Source organism: Phocoena sinus, chromosome 1, assembly GCF_008692025.1.
Source record: "Phocoena sinus isolate mPhoSin1 chromosome 1, mPhoSin1.pri, whole genome shotgun sequence".
NCBI lineage: Eukaryota > Metazoa > Chordata > Mammalia > Artiodactyla > Phocoenidae > Phocoena > Phocoena sinus.
Genome location: NC_045763.1, coordinates 127,073,372 through 127,091,381, shown reverse-complemented (window position 1 = coordinate 127,091,381; position 18,010 = coordinate 127,073,372). Strand labels below are relative to the sequence as shown.

At 33.9% G+C, this 18,010-nt stretch overlaps 1 protein-coding gene across 2 annotated transcripts in view; it reads left to right on the top strand.

The window, feature by feature from the left end:
- Nucleotides 1-18,010, top strand: part of KIFAP3 (kinesin associated protein 3) — a 166,361-nt gene that overhangs the window by 35,437 nt on the left and 112,914 nt on the right. For both annotated transcript variants that reach the window (XM_032636471.1, XM_032636472.1), the window contains exons 6-9: nt 3,474-3,573; nt 4,839-4,963; nt 7,145-7,243; nt 13,777-13,955. In XM_032636471.1, coding sequence (XP_032492362.1) covers nt 3,474-3,573; nt 4,839-4,963; nt 7,145-7,243; nt 13,777-13,955 — 503 coding nt within the window. The remainder of the gene's footprint in view (nt 1-3,473; nt 3,574-4,838; nt 4,964-7,144; nt 7,244-13,776; nt 13,956-18,010) is intronic.

Genomic DNA, 18,010 nt, shown 5'->3' with positions numbered 1-18,010 from the left:
TCTGCTGCTCCTGAGGTTGCTGGGAGAGATTTCCCGTTCTTTCTGTTCACACAGCTCCTGGGGTTCAGCTTTGGATTTGCGTGTAGGTGTCCTGAGGGCATCTGTTCTTTGCTCAGACAGGACAGGGTTAAAGTAGCAGCTGATTAGGGGGCTCTGGCTCACTCAGGCCGGGGTGGGGGGGGGGGAGGGAGGGGTACAGAATACGGGTTGAGCCTGTGGGCTGCACAGGCTGGTGTGATGTTGCACCAGCCTGTCACGTTGCACCAGCCTGAGGCATTCTCCTGGGGAAGTTGTCCCTGGATCACGGGACCCTGGCAGTGGAGGGCTGCACAGGCTCCCTGGAGGGGAGGTGTGTCGAGTGACCTGTGCTTGCACACGGGCTTCTTGGTGGCTGTAGCAGCAGCCTTAGCATTTTATGCCTGTCTCTGGTGTCTGTGCTGATAGCCGTGGCTTGCGCCGCCGTCTCTGGAGACAGTTTAGGCAGTGCTCTGTACCCCCTCTCCTCGCACACCCCGAAACAGTGGTCTCCTGCCACTTAGGCAGGTCCAGACTTTTTCCTGGACTCCCTGCCGGCTAGCTGTGGCGCACTAGCCCCCTTCGGGCTGCGTTCATGCAGCCAACCCCTGGGATCCGACCGAAGCCCGAGCCTCAGCGCCCCCCCGCCCCAGTGGGTGAGCAGACAAGCCTCTTGGGCTGGTGAGTGCTGGTTGGCACCGATCCTCTGTGCGGGAATCTCTCCGCTTTGCCCTCTGCACCCCTGTTGCTGTGCTCTCCTCCATGGGTCTGAAGCTTCCCCCCTGCCACCCCCCATCTCCACCAGTGAAGGAGCTTCCTAGTGTGTGGAAACATTTCCTCCTTCACAGCTCCCTCCCAGAGGTGCAGGTCCTGTCCCTATTCTTTTGTCTCTGTTTTTTCTTTTGCCCTACCCAGGCATGTGGGGAGTTTCTTGCCTTTTGGGAGGTCTGAAGTCTCCCAGCGTTCAGTTGGTGTTCTGTAGGAGTTGTTCCACATGTAGATGTATTTCTGATGTATTTGTGGGGAGGAAAGTGATCTCCTCGTCTTACTCTTCTTGAAGGTCTTCCTTGAAGGTCTCTCCCCAGCTTAGTTATTGAATACTCCTCCTTTTCCCAGAGATTTGAAATGGCTTTTCTACTATATGCTGGCCAGTTTTTTATTCAATAGATACTACTTGAAAGCTTATTCTGTGCCAGATACTGTTCTGATATATTCATAGATATGTTTTGATGCTCTCTTTTCTTTTCCATTGATCTGTTTGATAATTTCCATACTAATATCATACTGTTGTTGTTATGTTTTGTTTTGTACTTTGACTAGAGTTTTAGAGTGTGTAGGAGAAATGTTCCAATTTGTTGTTTTCTTTTTTTTAATGTGGTGTTGCTGGTCTTTGTATGTTTTCTTATATATTGTTTTAAGATCACTTTATTATATTCTCTGAGAAAATCTTAACAGAATTTTAATTATGATTGCACTCAAATTATAAATTAATTTTGGGTTTATTTTGATCTGTTGTAAACTTTGTAATTTTCTTTTGGTTTATTTCTTCATAACCTGCTGTGTATAATTCCTATAGCTGTATTTTTATTGAGACATTTTTCTGTTCTTTAGTAAAGAAGAAAAATGCTGAATTTGTGACATTATAGTACATCATTTTCCAAAGTATATTCTAAGAAATGCTGTATCCTCTGGATTATAAGGATGAATGCCTTTGGAAATACTGGATTAAGCAAAGCTAAACCAGATTCTTTATTAAGTAGGACTTTTTTAGAGCTTTTGCATATTACCTATTTATTTGACTTCAGAATAATTGTGTTCAAAACCTATATTATACCAGTGCTCTGTATTATGAATATGAATAATACTGTGAAATGCTATTATAGGGTGTTTTTAAGTTTGTATAAAAAATTCCTCACTAAGTGGATTAGTAATATAGTGAATTCTTGTTGTTTCATAATCTGAATGGCCAGAAAGCTCAAATAAACGAAATACTTTCATTACCATAATAAATACTTATAATGCAGTCCACGAAGTACAATAGGTCCGCAATGCCTATTATAGGAAGTTGAATTATGATCACTATATAATACACAGATATTTTAATTTTTAATGATTTCAAGATTTAGTCAGCCATGTAACAGTACTAATTTGACACTAGTCTCATTACTTTATGGTTACTTAATGTATAGTAATTCTCATTAATCAATTTGTTACCTTTTTCAGGAAAAAGGTGTAACAAGGATGTTTATCAATCTACCCTAAAGCTAGTTTCATTAAAAATTTTTTGCTCTATTTATGTCCGTTGGCATCAATTTAACATGACATTAAAATATTAGACTTATTTTTCTGTGTATAAGTTTTATTTGATTATTAATTTGCTTTAGTGAAGTCAGTGTTAGCCTGCTTTAAACTGCTCATTTTTTTTTAGACTTAATCTAGTTTTTCACTTATTCATGAACACATTAAATCAGATGTTAAAAAAAAACTGGCACTGCAGTAGCAAGTGGAAATGAAAATTAAGAAATAAATGTTTTTTTATTATTTTATTGTCACCCATAGTATACTTACTATGTTACTTTATTTAAATCATATTTTATTTTTCTATTTACAGTTAGACTTAAAGCTGCATGTTGTGAGTTTTAGTATTTCAGTTTTAAAAATAGCTTTCTGTGTTGGAAAGAAGCATCCTACTTTTTGTCCCAGTTCTATCTTAGCTTTGTTATTTATTTATTTATTTATTTTTAACATCTTTATTGGAGTATAATTGCTTTACAATGGTGTGTTAGTTTCTGCTTTATAACAAAGTGAATCAGCTATACATATACATATGTTCCCATATCTCTTCCCTCTTGTGTCTCCCTCCCTCCCACCCTGCCCATCCCACCCCTCCAGGCGGTCACAAAGCAGCGAGCTGATCTCCCTGTGCTATGCGGCTGCTTCCCACTAGCTATCTATTTTACATTTGGTTGTGTATATATGTCCATGCCACTCTCTCGCTTTGTCACAGCTTACTCTTCCCCCTCCCCATATCCTCAAGTCCATTCTCTGGTAGGTCTGTGTCTTTATTCCTGTCTTACCCCTAGGTTCTTCATGACATTTTTTTTTTCTTAAATTCCATATATATGTGTTAGCATATGGTATTTGTCTTTCTCTTTCTGACTTACTTCACTCTGTATGACAGACTCTAGGTCTATCCACCTCATTACAAATAGCCCAGTTTCGTTTCTTTTTATGGCTGAGTAATATTCCGTTGTATATATGTGCCACATCTTCTTTATCCATTCATCCGATGATGGACACTTAGGTTGTTTCCATCTCTGGGCTATTGTAAATAGAGCTGTACTGAACATTTTGGTACATGACTGTGTTATTTATTGATAGTAGACATTTAAAACCAATTACCCTTTATATCAGAGGCAAGGTGAGTGATCATTTTTGTACATCCCCTTTTTCTTTAGAAACTGCCCTTGGTGCATTAGCAAGAGTCCTCAGAGAAGACTGGAAGCAAAGTGTTGAGTTAGCTACAAACATAATATACATCTTTTTTTGCTTTTCCAGGTAAGTGTAAAAATTAGGAAATAAAAGTACTGATCTATATCTGTTTCTCTCTGTGTCATTGGTTTAGATAGTAGATCACTAGTTTTCTCAGTCTTCTTATGTATCTAACTATGCTCTGCCTCTAACTTCTATTTCCGATTCTCTGTCCTCTTTGTTGTTCTGTCTTTCTTTCAGTCTACACTAACCAATGCATATACATGTACAGTAGGATGATACAATAGTTTAGAGTTTAAGAGTTATGGGCTCTGGAAATAGACTCTCTGGCTTTGAATCCAAGTCCTGCTGTGTATTAGCCGTGTGATCTTGGTTACATTACTTAACCTTTCTGTGCTCAGTTTCCTCATCTGTAATTGTGGATAGTAATAGGAGCATCCTCTTCAGGAAGATATAAGAAAAAAGCCTGACCCAGAGTAAGTGCCAATAAATGTTACTGTTTTATATACAGTTGATCCTTTTTTCCACTAAGTATGTACTACCATACTACACGGTCCTCCAGTTGAAACTGTGGATGCAGAACTGCAGATATGGAGGACCCACTATAAGTTATACTTACATTTTTGGTGATACAGAGGGTTGGCATCCCTATCCCTTGCATTGTTCAAGGGTCAACTCTGTGTGTGTGTGTGTGTGTGTGTGTGTGTGTGTGTATACACAATATGTGTTTGCAAACACATACCTGTTATGTATTCATGTATTTTATTTATACACATATATTCTTTAGAAGGATACTTATTGAGACATTGTGAAAAGTTTCTCACTTCTCAGAAATTCTAGGGAATTTCTTGCCTCTGTTCTAAAAATGTGCCAGCATTAGCAAATAAATATTTACTGAATAAATACTTGGATGAATAAATTGTCTAGGAAACATATATAAAACCTGATGGCTAATACTTCACTAGTTTATTTCCTGGTATCAGTTTTATTCAATAATAGTACTGTTATATTATTAGTTTTGTTAGGTGGTAGTCTGAAATTTTATTTTGAGGGTATCTGAATAGTTAAAATGGCGGTTAATTACAAAAATGTGTTTTGTGTAATTTCTAACTTAAAAATAATTATGTTTCAGGTAAGTGTTGTGTGTTAAAATATATTTAAAGTAATCTCACAATTTCAAGTCTTCCTGATATACTGTGGGCATATTCATTTATTGAAATACGTATATCAAGTCTATTTTACATTGTTTGTACCAGTGTTTATCCAAAACAGATTTCCTGAAGTCACAAAATGTATTCCTTTAAATACATACTAAAAACTCTTCTTTAAAGCTTTTCTCAGTTTCATGGACTTATCACTCACTATAAAATTGGAGCTCTGTGTATGAATATCATTGATCATGAATTAAAAAGACATGAGCTTTGGCAAGAAGAACTTTCTAAGAAGAAGAAAACTGATATCCTTTGAAGCGGCATTTCACCCCACTGTTGCCTATTGCTGTGAGCTTTGGATGGAGAGGATTTTGTTTTGTTTGTCATTCACATTACTTGAAAAAATGCAAGAGTGTGCGCTGAAGGTTAAGCTGAAGATTGAAATTATCAGAATGAATATAGTTTTACATATACTTTTTAATCTTTTTACAGCTTTGATTAGGTGATAAGCTAGAGGGAATAGATAATAGTGGTCCTGGATAACTGAATTGGTGAGTCTCTAAGTGACTGTGCTATTTTGTCCCTCAAGATCCTTTAGTTAGCTGAAGTCTGGCTCACCACTGTTTCTTACATGGTTTTCTCTGTGTAATAAGGTGACTTTGATTGGAATGAGTGTGAATTTGGTGAAGAACATAGTTTTAAATTCTATTTTTCTAATTATTAAAAAAGTATTTTTGGACTTACATACAAATTCGAGATGCCTGCAGAAGCATAGAACCTGTGAAAGGAACCTTAAAAAGAATCAATTTTAACCTTTCAGTACAAGAATCTTTTCTGCAACTTCCCTTACAAATCGATTATTTAGTCTCTTCTTTATCATGTCACTGCTTATTGATTTAGCTCATTCTGTGTTTTGACATTCTATTTATTATAATGTTTTTTTGCTTAGTGTACTAAAGTCTACTTCCGAATAACTTCTATCCCGTGATTCTAATCTTGCATACTGAAGCAATATAGAATAAGGATATTTTCTTCAATATCACATTTCTTATATATGAAGATATTTATCATATTTCTTCTACAACTTTAATTCTAAATTGAAGGTCCTGGCTTATTCATATCTATCTAATATGACATGTTTTGCAGATGGCAAGTCATACTGGTAACTTTCTTTTGAACCCAATATTTATTGATCTCTTTTAAAAAGTAAAAATATTATTTCTGTTGTGCCCAATATCTCATGTTTTCTACCTCCCCTTTGTGGAATACCCAAGGCACTATAAAAGTACACCCTCACACACACACACAGATTTGACTTTTCTTAATTAGGATCTTTATAGGCTTAGAGATTTTCTGTGTGTGCTGTAAGCTTCCAACATCTAGATTGGTGTTGACTTAAACCACGTGGACAACTCAATAATCCTGGAGGCTTCAGGTCATTTCTTGAGTCCCAAGTTTCCTGAATATATCTAAAATTCATTGAAACTAAGGTGGGAGCGGGATACAGAGAGAACCACTAATGGGACTTTTAGCAATCATTAATTTATACTTTGTGATTGCTTGGTGACAAGAACTGATCTTTTAGGACATATCATATTCCTATAAATATTAGACATCATTGAATGTAAGATACACCATTATTTATGAACCACTACAAAAGGAGAAAGATGCTTCCAATTAAAACTATGACATATCATGGATTTTAAGATATATTCAAATTCTGGAGATGTTAAGATGTGCAAAAAATGTGTCTCAGAATCAATGGATTACAATAATTGAAGGAATATAAAAATGACCTATCAGAATTTTGGCCATTTCTCCTAAAATATTACTATTTTATTAAGTGTTAAGTTTCCTTGTGTTGTGATGCAAGTAGCATTCAACAAGGGGGATGTTTTTGAGTGCTTGGGAATCCTGAAGTCATACTGAAGTAATTGGTTATTTCTGCAGGTGTCCAAGGGACTATTTGGGGCTATAAGATATAATTTTTAAATTTTGTTTTTCTCTAACTTTGGGATATTTCTCTTTTTGTATGTAGTCTGAAGAGGGTGCTAAAAAGCTTTAGATATAATCAACGTCCTTTCAATATACTAGACATCTGTCCAAAGTGGAATTCACTGTTCTTATTAACTAAATCATTCTTTAAGGCTGTAACCTTTTTGATTCATGGACCTATTTTTTAATCTGGTGAAAGTTAGAGACTTGTGCACATACGTAAAATATTTACATACAATTTCTGAGGATTCAAGTACTTGGTGAAGCCTAAACATGTGTTCACCCAAGGTCTGCAAGCACATCCTCGAGCACTTGGTTAAGAAGATCTGTTATAACACAATTGTGCAGGGAATACTATTTTAATTAAACTATTGGTTACAGAAAATAACTGGATAAAATTGCACATAAAATTTATTAGCACTGTTCTTCATAGTATTTTTCATTAGGTTTTCTTTGCTTCAATGAATATGGATGATCCTTAACTTGTTTACTTGATGAAGACCCTGAAAACCAAACCTTGAGAAAAGATTATGAAAAAACCTTTAAAAAATACCAGGGACTTGTGGTAAAACAGGAACAGCTCTTACGAGGTATGAATACCTAAGCAACAAGAATGCAACAAAGTTCTTACTATACATTCAGCTTGTTCTATTTTTGTCAGATAAATAAAGCTAATACCAGACTAATTGAAAGTTCTGTGAATTTTAATGTAGTACAGAATCTTCTGTCTTTAGCATTGATAATGATGTTTTAAATTTCACTCTACTATCTTTCTACCAAAAAGCCCCATTCAGCTCTTAAATGTATAAATTACATTCTTGAAATTGTATTAATCAGAAAGGATTTTTAAATCCAATGTATGACCTTTTCAATAATAAGAATCTTGTCTCTCAAACCCTGCTATATGTATCTTATATGGTGACAATTTTGTTGCTTTCCTAGGAAATAGATGAAAAACTTTTCAAAATATTTCTCTTTAATAAAAAATAGTCTCCTCTTTCTGGGGTTTGTTGAGAGATTTAACAGTTAAATAGTATGGTTTCTCAGTCATTGATAAGATGCAAAATCTTATGTCGTTAGTAAGAATGATGTGGGACTTTTAAGTGTGCATTCAATTCCTGCTTTGTAGCTGACTATTGATTTTTTCCCCCAGCTTTATTGAGATATAATTGATATATAGCACTGTGTAAGTTTAAGGTATACAGTGTAATGGTTTGATACAAGTATATGTTCCAGAATGTTTACCACAATAAGATTACTTAACAAATCCTTCCCCTCACATAATTACCATTTTGTTGTTGTTGTTGTTATGGTGAGAACATTTAAGATCTATCATAGCACCATTCAAGTATACAGTACAGTATTTTTACCTGTAGTCACCACGCTGTATATTAGATCCTGGAAATTACTCATCTTATAACTGAAAGTTTGTACTCTTTGACCACTGTCTCCCTATTTCCCCCACAACCCAGTGTCAGGTAGCCATCAATCTACTCCTTGTTTCTGTGAGCTCAGCGTTTTTAGATTCCACATATAAGCATATAAGTGAGAACATATAGCATTTGTCTTCCTCCATCTGACTTATTTCATTTAGCATAATGCCCTCAAGATCCATCTTTATTGTGGCAAATGTCAGAATATTGTCCTTCTTAATAAACAAGTAATATTCTATTATATATATATTATATATAATGTATAAGTAATATATGTTACATATTTTATATAATATTTTATATAAAATATATATCACATCTACTTTATTCATTCATCCATGTATAGACACTTAGGTTGCTTCCACATCTTAACTATTATGAATGATGCTGGAGTGAACATGGGAGTGCAGATATCTCTTTGAGATCGTGGTTTTATTTCCTTTGGATATATACCCAGAAGTAGGATTCCTGGGTCATATGGTAGTTCTGTTTTTAACTTTTTGAGGAGCCACCATACTGTTTTCCAGAGTGGCTGCACCAATTTATATTCCTGTCAACAGTACACCAAGGGTTGCCTTTTCTCCACATTTGCCAGCATTTATCTCTTGTCTTTTTTTTTTTTAACGAAGATGTTGGGGATAGGAGTTTATTAATTTATTTATTTTTGCTGTGCTGGGTTTTCATTTCTGTGCGAGGGCTTTCTCTAGTTGTGGCAAGCAGGGGCCACTCTTCATCGCGGTACACGGGCCTCTCACTATCGCAGCCTTTCTTGTTGCGGAGCACAGGCTCCAGACACGCAGGCTCAGTAGTTGTGGCTCACGGGCCTAGTTGCTCCGCGGCATGTGGGATCCTCCCAGACCAGGGCTCGAACCCGTGTTCCTTGCATTAGCAGGCAGATTCTCAACCACTGTGCCACCAGGGAAGCCCTATCTCTTGTCTTTTTGATAATAGCCATTCTAACAGGTGTGAGGTGGTATCTCAGTAGTATTGATTTGCATTTGATGATTAGTGATGTTGAGCATTTTCATGTGTCTGTTGGCCATCTGTACATCTTCTTTGGAAAAATTTCTATGCAGATCCTCTGCCCATTTTTTAATTGAGTTGTTTGAGTTTTTGATGTTGAGTTGTGTGAGTTCTTTGTGTATTTTGGATATATTAACCCCTTATTGGACATATCATATGCAAATATCTTCTCTCATTCTGTAGGCTGCTTTTTCATTTTGTTGATAGCTAGCTTCCTTTGCTGTGTAAAAGCTTTTTAGTTTGATGTAGTCCAATTTGTTTGATTTACTTTTGTTTTCCTTGCCTGAGGAGACATATCCAAAAAATTATTGCTAAGGTTGATGTCAGAGAGCATACTGCCTATGTTTTCTTCTAGGAGTTTTATGGCTTCAGGTCTTACATTTAAGGCTTTAATCCATTTTGAGTTTATTTTTGTATATGATGTGAAAAAGTAGTCCAGTTTCATTCTTTTGCATGTAGCTGTCTAATTTTCCCAACACTATTTATTGAAGAAGCTGTCTTTTAGCCATTGTATATTCTTGCCTCCATTGTTGTAGATTGACCATGTAAATGTGAGCTTATTCCTGCACTCTCTATTCTGTTCCATTGATCTATGTGTCTGTTTTTGTGCCATACCATACTATTTTGATTACTGTGGCTTTGTAGTATAGTTTGAAATCAGAGAGCATGGTATCTCCAGCTCTGTTCTTTGTAAAGAACAAAGCTGGAGATATTGTTTTGGCTATTTGGGGTCTTTGTGTTTCCATGTACATATATATTTAAAATTGTTGTATTTTCTTGTTGGAGTGACCCCTTTATCATTATGTAATGTCCTTCTTTTTCTCTAGTTACAGTCTTTGGTTTAAAGTCTATTTGTCTGATATAAGTATTGCTATCCCATTTTTCTTTTTGTTTCCATTTGCATGGAATACCTTTTATCATCCTCTCATTTTCAGTCGGTTTGTGGCTTTAGATCTGAAGTGATTCTCTTATAGGCACCATATGCATGGGTCTTGTTTTTGTATCCAGTCAGCCACTCTATGCCTTGATTGGAGCTTTTAGTCCATTTACACTTAAAGTATATTGATAGGTATGTACTTTTTGCCATTTTGTTCATTGTTTTGGTTTTTTTTTTTTAACAGTCCTTTCATGGTCCCTTCTTTTGCTCTCTTCCCTTGTGATTTGATGTCTACCTTTAGTGTTATGTTTGGATTCCTTTGTCTTTTTTGTATGTGTATCTATTATAGATTTTCAGTTTGTGGTTACCATGAGGTTTATATATATATATATATATATATATACATATATATATATCTGTTATAAACCCTATGATACATTATTATTTTTGTATAGACAGTCAATTTTACTTTAAAGACATTTAAATATTAAGAAAATAACCTTATATATTTGCTTATATAGTTACTATTTCCACTGATTCTACTATTTTTTGTTAGATTATGTTTCTGTCGTCATTTTCTTTCTGTCTGAAAGATTTCCTTGTATATTTCTCACAGGATAGATTTACTAATGAATTATTTTATCTTTTTACATCTGAAATTCTTTTTTTTCTTTTTTGAAATATTTTTACTCGTTTATAATTCTAGGTTGACAACTTATTTCTATTTGTTAAACATACTGTTACACTGTTGACATTCTTGCATTGTTTCTGATGAGAAGTCTGCTGTCATCCTTATCTTTTCTTCATCTATATATGAGGTTTTTTCCCTCTGGCTGCTTTAAAATGGTCTCGTCATCATTTGTTTTTACCAGTTTGATTATATTGTGCTTTGGTTTAGCTTTCTTCGTGTTTCTTGTTCTTGGATTTCACTGACCTTGGATTTCACTGACCTTATTTTTATCAAATTTGGAAAATTATCAATTATTATTTCTTCAGGGACTCCAATTACAGGTATATTAGGTCACTTGACGTTTTTTTCCATAGTTTACTGATACTCTTTACATTTTTGCTGTTTTTTTTTTTCTTTGTGTATTTAATTTTGGATAGTTTCTATTTATGTCTTCAATTTCACTGATCTTTTCTTCTCCAGTCTCTAAACTGCCGTTAATTCCATTTAGTACACAGTCTCAGGCATTGTAGTTTTCATTGCTAGATGTTTGATTTAATCTTTTATATATCCTCCATGTCTCTACTAAACTTTTAGAAAATTTAGAATACAGTTATATAACTATTTTGATGTTCATGTTCAATCATTCTAACTGTGGTGTCGGTTCTAGAACAGGTTCAGTTAGCTGATTTTTCTTTTCCTGACAGGTTGTGTTTTCCTGCTTTTTTTGAATGGCTAATAATCTTTGATTGGAGGCAGGACAATGTGAAATTTTCATTGTTAGGTGATGGATATTATTTTATTCCTATAAATATTCTATTCCTGAGCTTTATTGTGAGACACAGTTAAATTACTTGGAAGCAGTTTGATCCTTTTGGATCATTCTCATAAGATTTGTGAGTATGGACATGAGCAGCATTTAGTCTAAAACTAATTATTCCATACTACTGAGCCAAGGCCCATGTGAGAACTCTACCCAGTGGCCCATTAATTATGAAGTTTCCAGTATAGCTAGTAGAAAGAGGCATTATTTCCAGGTCTGTGTGCATGTCATGTATTTTTTCTTCTAATTCTTTCATTTTGTTCTGTCCCCAGCCTCAGATTTGTAACACATGTGACTAGTCAGTACTCTGCTCAATATGTAAAGTAGACCTCTGCAGAACTCTGGAACTCTTCTCTTTTTGAAGCTCTGTCCTCTCTGGTATTCTTTTCTGTGAACTCTAGCCACCTTGGCTTCCCTGGTCCCTTGGTTCCATCTCTTCATTCAAGAATTCTTTGGAGTTCTTCTGGGATTTTTCCTTATCTGTTTCATGACCTGGAATCTCTCAAGACAGTATTCTGGGGCAATCATGGGCCAGGTCATTTGTTTCTTATCTCTCAGGGATAACTATCCGTCATCATCTGGTGCTCAGTGTCCTGAAAACCCTTATTTTAGTCTTTTTGTTGTTGTTGTTGTTATTGTTTCTGGTGAGGGTTTCCAATCTGGTCCCTGCTCCTCTTATGTATTAATTTCCCAGAGTTGCCAAAACAAAGTACTGCAAACTGGGTGATTTAAAGCAATAGAAATTTCACAGTTCTGGAGGCTAGAAAGCCAAAATCAAGATTTCAGCAGGGCCATGCTGCCCCTGAAGACTCTAGAGAAGAATCTTTCCTTGGCTCTTCCTAGCATTTGGTGGCTTCTGGAGTCCTTGGTGTTTCTTGGCTGTGGCTGCATCTATTCATTCTCTGCCCACATCTTCACATGGCCTTCTTCCCACGGTATCTCTCAGTTATGTCCTCTCTTCTTATGAGGACCCCAGTCATTGGTTTCAAGGAAGGACTACCTTAATCTGTTATGACCTCATCCTAACTAGTTACACCTGCAAAGACCCTGTTTCCAAATTACTTCGAATTCCCAGGTTCTGGGCGGATGGAAATTTGAGGAGAACACTATTCAACCCACTACATCTATCTTGGTTGCAAGAAGAAGTCTACTATATGCTTTTCCAACACAACTTTAAAACCTTTTATTAGTGCCTTGCATGGAAAGTCAGCATGGTGCAATAGTGTAAATGTGTAAGCTTTGGTTTCTGGTGGGTTTTCTTGCTGTGTGGCTAGGGCAAGGTATTTAACTTCTCTGAATCTGGGGTTCCCCATCTGTAAAAATTTTTATAGTATTTCTTGCCTCGTAAAATTGTCTTAAAATGGGTTACTGTTTATATATCAACTAGTACAGTGCCTGACATATAGTAGGTACTTAATTAGTGAGAATTGCTTTTCCATTTCAAATATTTGTTAAATAAAAGTTTATATGTATGCATATATATTTTTCATAAAGGTTTAGAGATGGTTTATAAGAGTACATAAATGAAATACTAAAAAAAAGAGCAAAATCAAGACAATAGGAGAGCAAAAAGACTATGTTGGCCATAACATTCTATATAATTCTGACAGAAAACTTTCAGGTTTAACTCTGAAGCTTCCTGTCAGTCAAGGCCAAATGGAAAACATTATCTGTTACATAATCTCATTGTCAAAAGGGAACAATTAAATGAGTTTCTTATGAGAATTTAAGCATTTTTATTACTGGTATCTAAAAGAAATTTTACTTAGAACTAGTAGACAGTGGCCTCAACTTTGGTTAGTGTAACAGTTATTTTACTGAATTTCATATGGCCATTTTCTGTAGACTATCAAAAACTCATTTTGAATATGAAAAGCAGGTTTTAGTATCCTTAAATTCAGCTCTAGCTGTACTCTACATTTTTTAGCACAGCAGCCCCTAATTGTTGAAATTTTACCTTGTTTTCTACATGCTTGCCTGTTTTATTATTTGCTAACATATACGTTTAATTGACATTTGATTACAATTAAGCTCTTAGCTCCAAGAACATAGGAATCATTGACTTATTTTGGTTATTGCGTCTTTCTCAGCATCATAAGAATATTATTTTATATATAAGTTTTGTTTCATATAGCATATATATCAATAATAATAGTTTTCTAATGAATAAATTAACTAGTGAAAAATTTCAAGATAATATGCTATCTTCTACATCTGTTACTTTAATGGGTAGAAATGATTTATTAAATTGTTGATTCAATACGCCAGTTATTTAACTCTCATTTATTTTACTTTCCTAGTTGCTCTTTATTTGCTTCTGAATCTTGCTGAGGATACACGTACAGAGCTGAAGATGAGGAACAAGAACATAGTTCACATGCTGGTGAAGGCTCTTGATCGGGACAATTTTGAGCTGCTTATTCTAGTTGTGTCATTTTTGAAGAAACTCAGCATTTTTATGGAGAATAAAAATGATATGGTAACTTACATTGAAACAGCCCATGTTCACCATTTTTGAGTTAGAATATTTTGGTAAAAAGTAAACACATTATCCCCTTACTGAGATAATTCTGAATGAAAATTTTACAATGGCAGTAACTCACTTAAGTGGCTTCATTAAGAAATATATTTCATATTAGTTAATTATCCAGATAAAGTTTTCTGGATAAAAGTATTTTCCTAATATGTTGTACAGAATGAATCTTTCCATATTAAACATAATATATAGAAAGTAATTTTAACTTTAGATTGTGTTTCAGAGTCATCTGGCCTTGTTATTTTCCCCTAAGGTACTTTTCTCCTACATTTCTGGTATTAGTGTGTGGAATTACAGTTTAGCCCAATCTGTTTCTCATTTATTATTCCAATTGGTAGCTGCAACCTGTTGATTCTGCTTAAGTATCTCTTGAAGCTATCTGTTCTTTCTATTCCCAGTGCCATTGTGTTAGTTCATGCCCTCTTTATTTATACACTCTTCATTTCTTGTTTGAATCATTACAGTAGGTTCCTATTTGCCATCTTACATTGTGTTGATGCAGTTGTCTTTGAGAAATAGTACAAATTGATCATATATTATTTCTCCAGCTGAAAAATATGTATAATATAGAAATATAGAGAGATGGAATAAAAAATATCTGCTTTTTTCCATGTCATTAAAAAGTCTTTGTAAGCACAGTGTTATATTAAATAGATCATACATTAACTATACCTTGCCTTCAGATACTTAAGTTGTTCATAATTTTAGCTATTGTAAATAAGACTTCAATGGACACATTTGTACATGCATCTTTGTCTGTATTTCTGTTTATTTTCTTAGGATAGATTTCTCAAAATGGAATTATTGGATCATTGGCTTTAACTCCATTGGAAACTATTTTAGAACTGCATGTTAATACAAGTCATTATGTGACTGTGTATTATTGGTATAAGTGGATTCTCCTTCAGATAGTCTAAATATATAGTAGTTCTACCTGTTCTTTTTCCTTCTTTTAAAATCTGATGAGCTAGGAAGTAGCTTATGCTTATTGAACAATATGGCATGCTCTTTGAAAACCTGAGACTGATTAATTAGATTTAATAAGTGCCTTGAATTCTGATACTTGGAATACATGAAATTTTATTTTATCCACAGATATTTAGTATGTGTCATTTTCTTCATTAGTTTTGATGATTATTGATGATCACTGTGTCTGATACTCTTTTAAGATTGAATTTACTTAATCAAAAACATGTTTTTGTTTTTATCAATCTTATATTCAAGAATAATATGACATGGTGATATATATACTCCTGAGTATAGTTAGAGTGTGGCTAAGTAGTCGCTTCTCCTTGCTGTAAGTTGAAATATATTCTTCCATTTATGTGTTTAGAATAAGTTCACCTTTATTAGGTTTGCAGAATTCAAATTGATTTGCCATAAGCATGTGTCTACTGTGCATTGCTTAGATTTGTATTTAGATAATACTCTTCTTATGTGTTTATTCTGTCAAAACTGATCTCAGGTACATAATTAAAAATTATTTTCTGGTAAAATCATAGATTCAGAAAATAGAATATAAATTGTCTCATCAAACCTCAGTTTTTATTGGGGAGGAAAAACAGGTTCAGAAAAGGTAATTCATCCAAGGTCATAAGAATAATTTGATTGGCAGGGTTTTTAGGGTAGATGTTATGAATTTCATCTTTTATTGTGGAAAAGAATTCATTTTATTTAAGGGTGTTGTATAGAATTAGGATTTTTAGAGCTCAGCTGGACCTTATCTCTATGTTTACATTTTGTAGATTAACTCCTAATTTTACAGATGAAGTAACGGAGGATTAGAGAGGTTAAGTAATTTGCTCAAGGAAATATCTCCAGGATTCGGCTTCCTACTCCTTTTCTCTGCCTCCAAGGAAAAATTTATTTTTGTTTTTATTTTATATTGCTTTTTTAAAAAATTTTTAGCAAGACTAAATATAAGCAATTTTTAAATGTTGGCTTTCAGAAACACTGAAAAATAATTACTTAAAGGCTGAAATAAATTTGCTTGTCAGTTTGATAAGCTGTCACTTTGTAGAGAACTTTTAATAAAAGTACTAATTAACTATAAATTCCATTTTAGAGACATAAAATTAAGAGGGTTTTGCATGTTGAGACAATGACTAAATTTAGCTTTGGGGATTGGGCTTTTATCAGCCAGAAACATGATTAGAAGGCTGTGTCTAGTGTTTAACTATCTGATTGGGCTACATGTTTTACATTCCATTCTCTGCAATGGAAATACAAATTAAAAAAAAAAACTCTCCAAGTTACTTTATTAAGTTTGCCATAACCACCAGTGTGTACTGTTGCTGTTTTGAAAGAAAAATATTACTTAATATAATTAGTAACAAATGAAGCCTGTGGCATTTTTATTTAAGAGGGATGGAGGGGAGGGATGACTGATCCATTTGTGAGGTTGTATTATTTATTTAAATAAAGTGTTCATTTTACTGTTATAATGAACTAATACTGACCTTGCTTTTTAGAGTTATATATTTTAAAGGAAGTTTACTTTGCATAAAAAATCTTTCAGTTAATTATTTAAATTGAGTTTTCATATTTTTTATGTAAATACAATATGGTTAAAAGGGAATAAGTCATATTAGAATATGAATTTAAGAACAACAGAGAGGATATATATTCCTTGGGTTGCTTATTTTCTTATTAAGTTTTGAGACTTGTTTTTGTATTTTGAATATGTCTTTTATCAGTTATGTTTCCAAGTATTTACTACTTTTCTGTGGCTTGTGTTTTCATTTTCCATGAGGAGCAAAAGGTTTTAATTGTTATGAAATCAAGTATATCAAAAAAATTTTTAATAGATTGTATTTTGGTGTTATAGCTAAGAAATCTTTTCTTTTTTTTTTTTTTGTTTTTTGTTTTTGGAATCTTTTCTTAACTCAAGGTCGCAAAGATTTCTTCCTGTGTGTTCTTCGAGGAGTTTTGTAGGGTTTGTGTTGTTGTTGTTGTTTTTGTTTTAGTCTGTGATCCATCCATTTTTAGTGAATTTTGCAGATGGTACAATGTATAGATCAATATCCATGTTTTGAATATGGATTTCCAATTGTTCCTGCACCATTTGTTGAAGAGACTATCCTTTCTCCACTGAATTGCCTTTGCACCATAATGAAATTGCCTTTGTACTGTTTTTGTTGAAAATCAGTTGGCTATGTATGTGTGGTTTAATTTTTGGACTCTTTTCTGTTCCATTAACCTATGTTTCTCTGCTTTCGCTGATACATTTTTGTCTTGATTACTGTAGCTTTATAATAAATCTTGAAATAAGGTAGTGTGAACCCTCAAATGTTGTTGCTGTTTTTCAGAATTATTCAGGCTATTTCAGATTCTTTATCTTTCCATATATTTAGAATCAACTAGTCTATTTCTTTAACAAAATATCCTGGAATCTTGATTGAGATTGCATTGAATTTATTGGCAGGATACAGTATATTGACCGTATTGAAGTTTCTGATACATGAACATGGTATAACTCTCCATTTATTTAGGTGTTTCTTGATTTCTTTCATCATTTAATAGTTTTAAGCATATGTATTTTGCACATATTTTGTTAGATTTATACCTAAGTGTTCTACCATTGTAATGGTAGCTTTTAAAAAAGAATCAGTTTCCTGTTGTTGAATGATAGTACATAGATATACAGTTGAATTTTGTATATTGACCTTATGTCCTGTGACTTTGCTAAATTCATTTTTTTACTTGGGATTTTCTAAGTAGACAATTATATTTCTTGTAAATAGAAAGTTTTATTTTGTCTATTCTTAGCTATATACTTTTTATTTCTTTTCTTTTGCTTTTTTTTTTTTGGTCTTACTGTACTGGCTAGGCCCTCTAGTATGATGTTAAAAAGGAATGATGTGACTTGACATCCCAGCCTTGTTACTGGTTTTAGGAAGAAAACAATGTCTTTTACTATTAAGTGTAATTTAATATAGTTTTTTTATAGATACTTCATTGGTTTAAGTAAGTTCTGTTCTAGTTTGCTGAGAATTTTT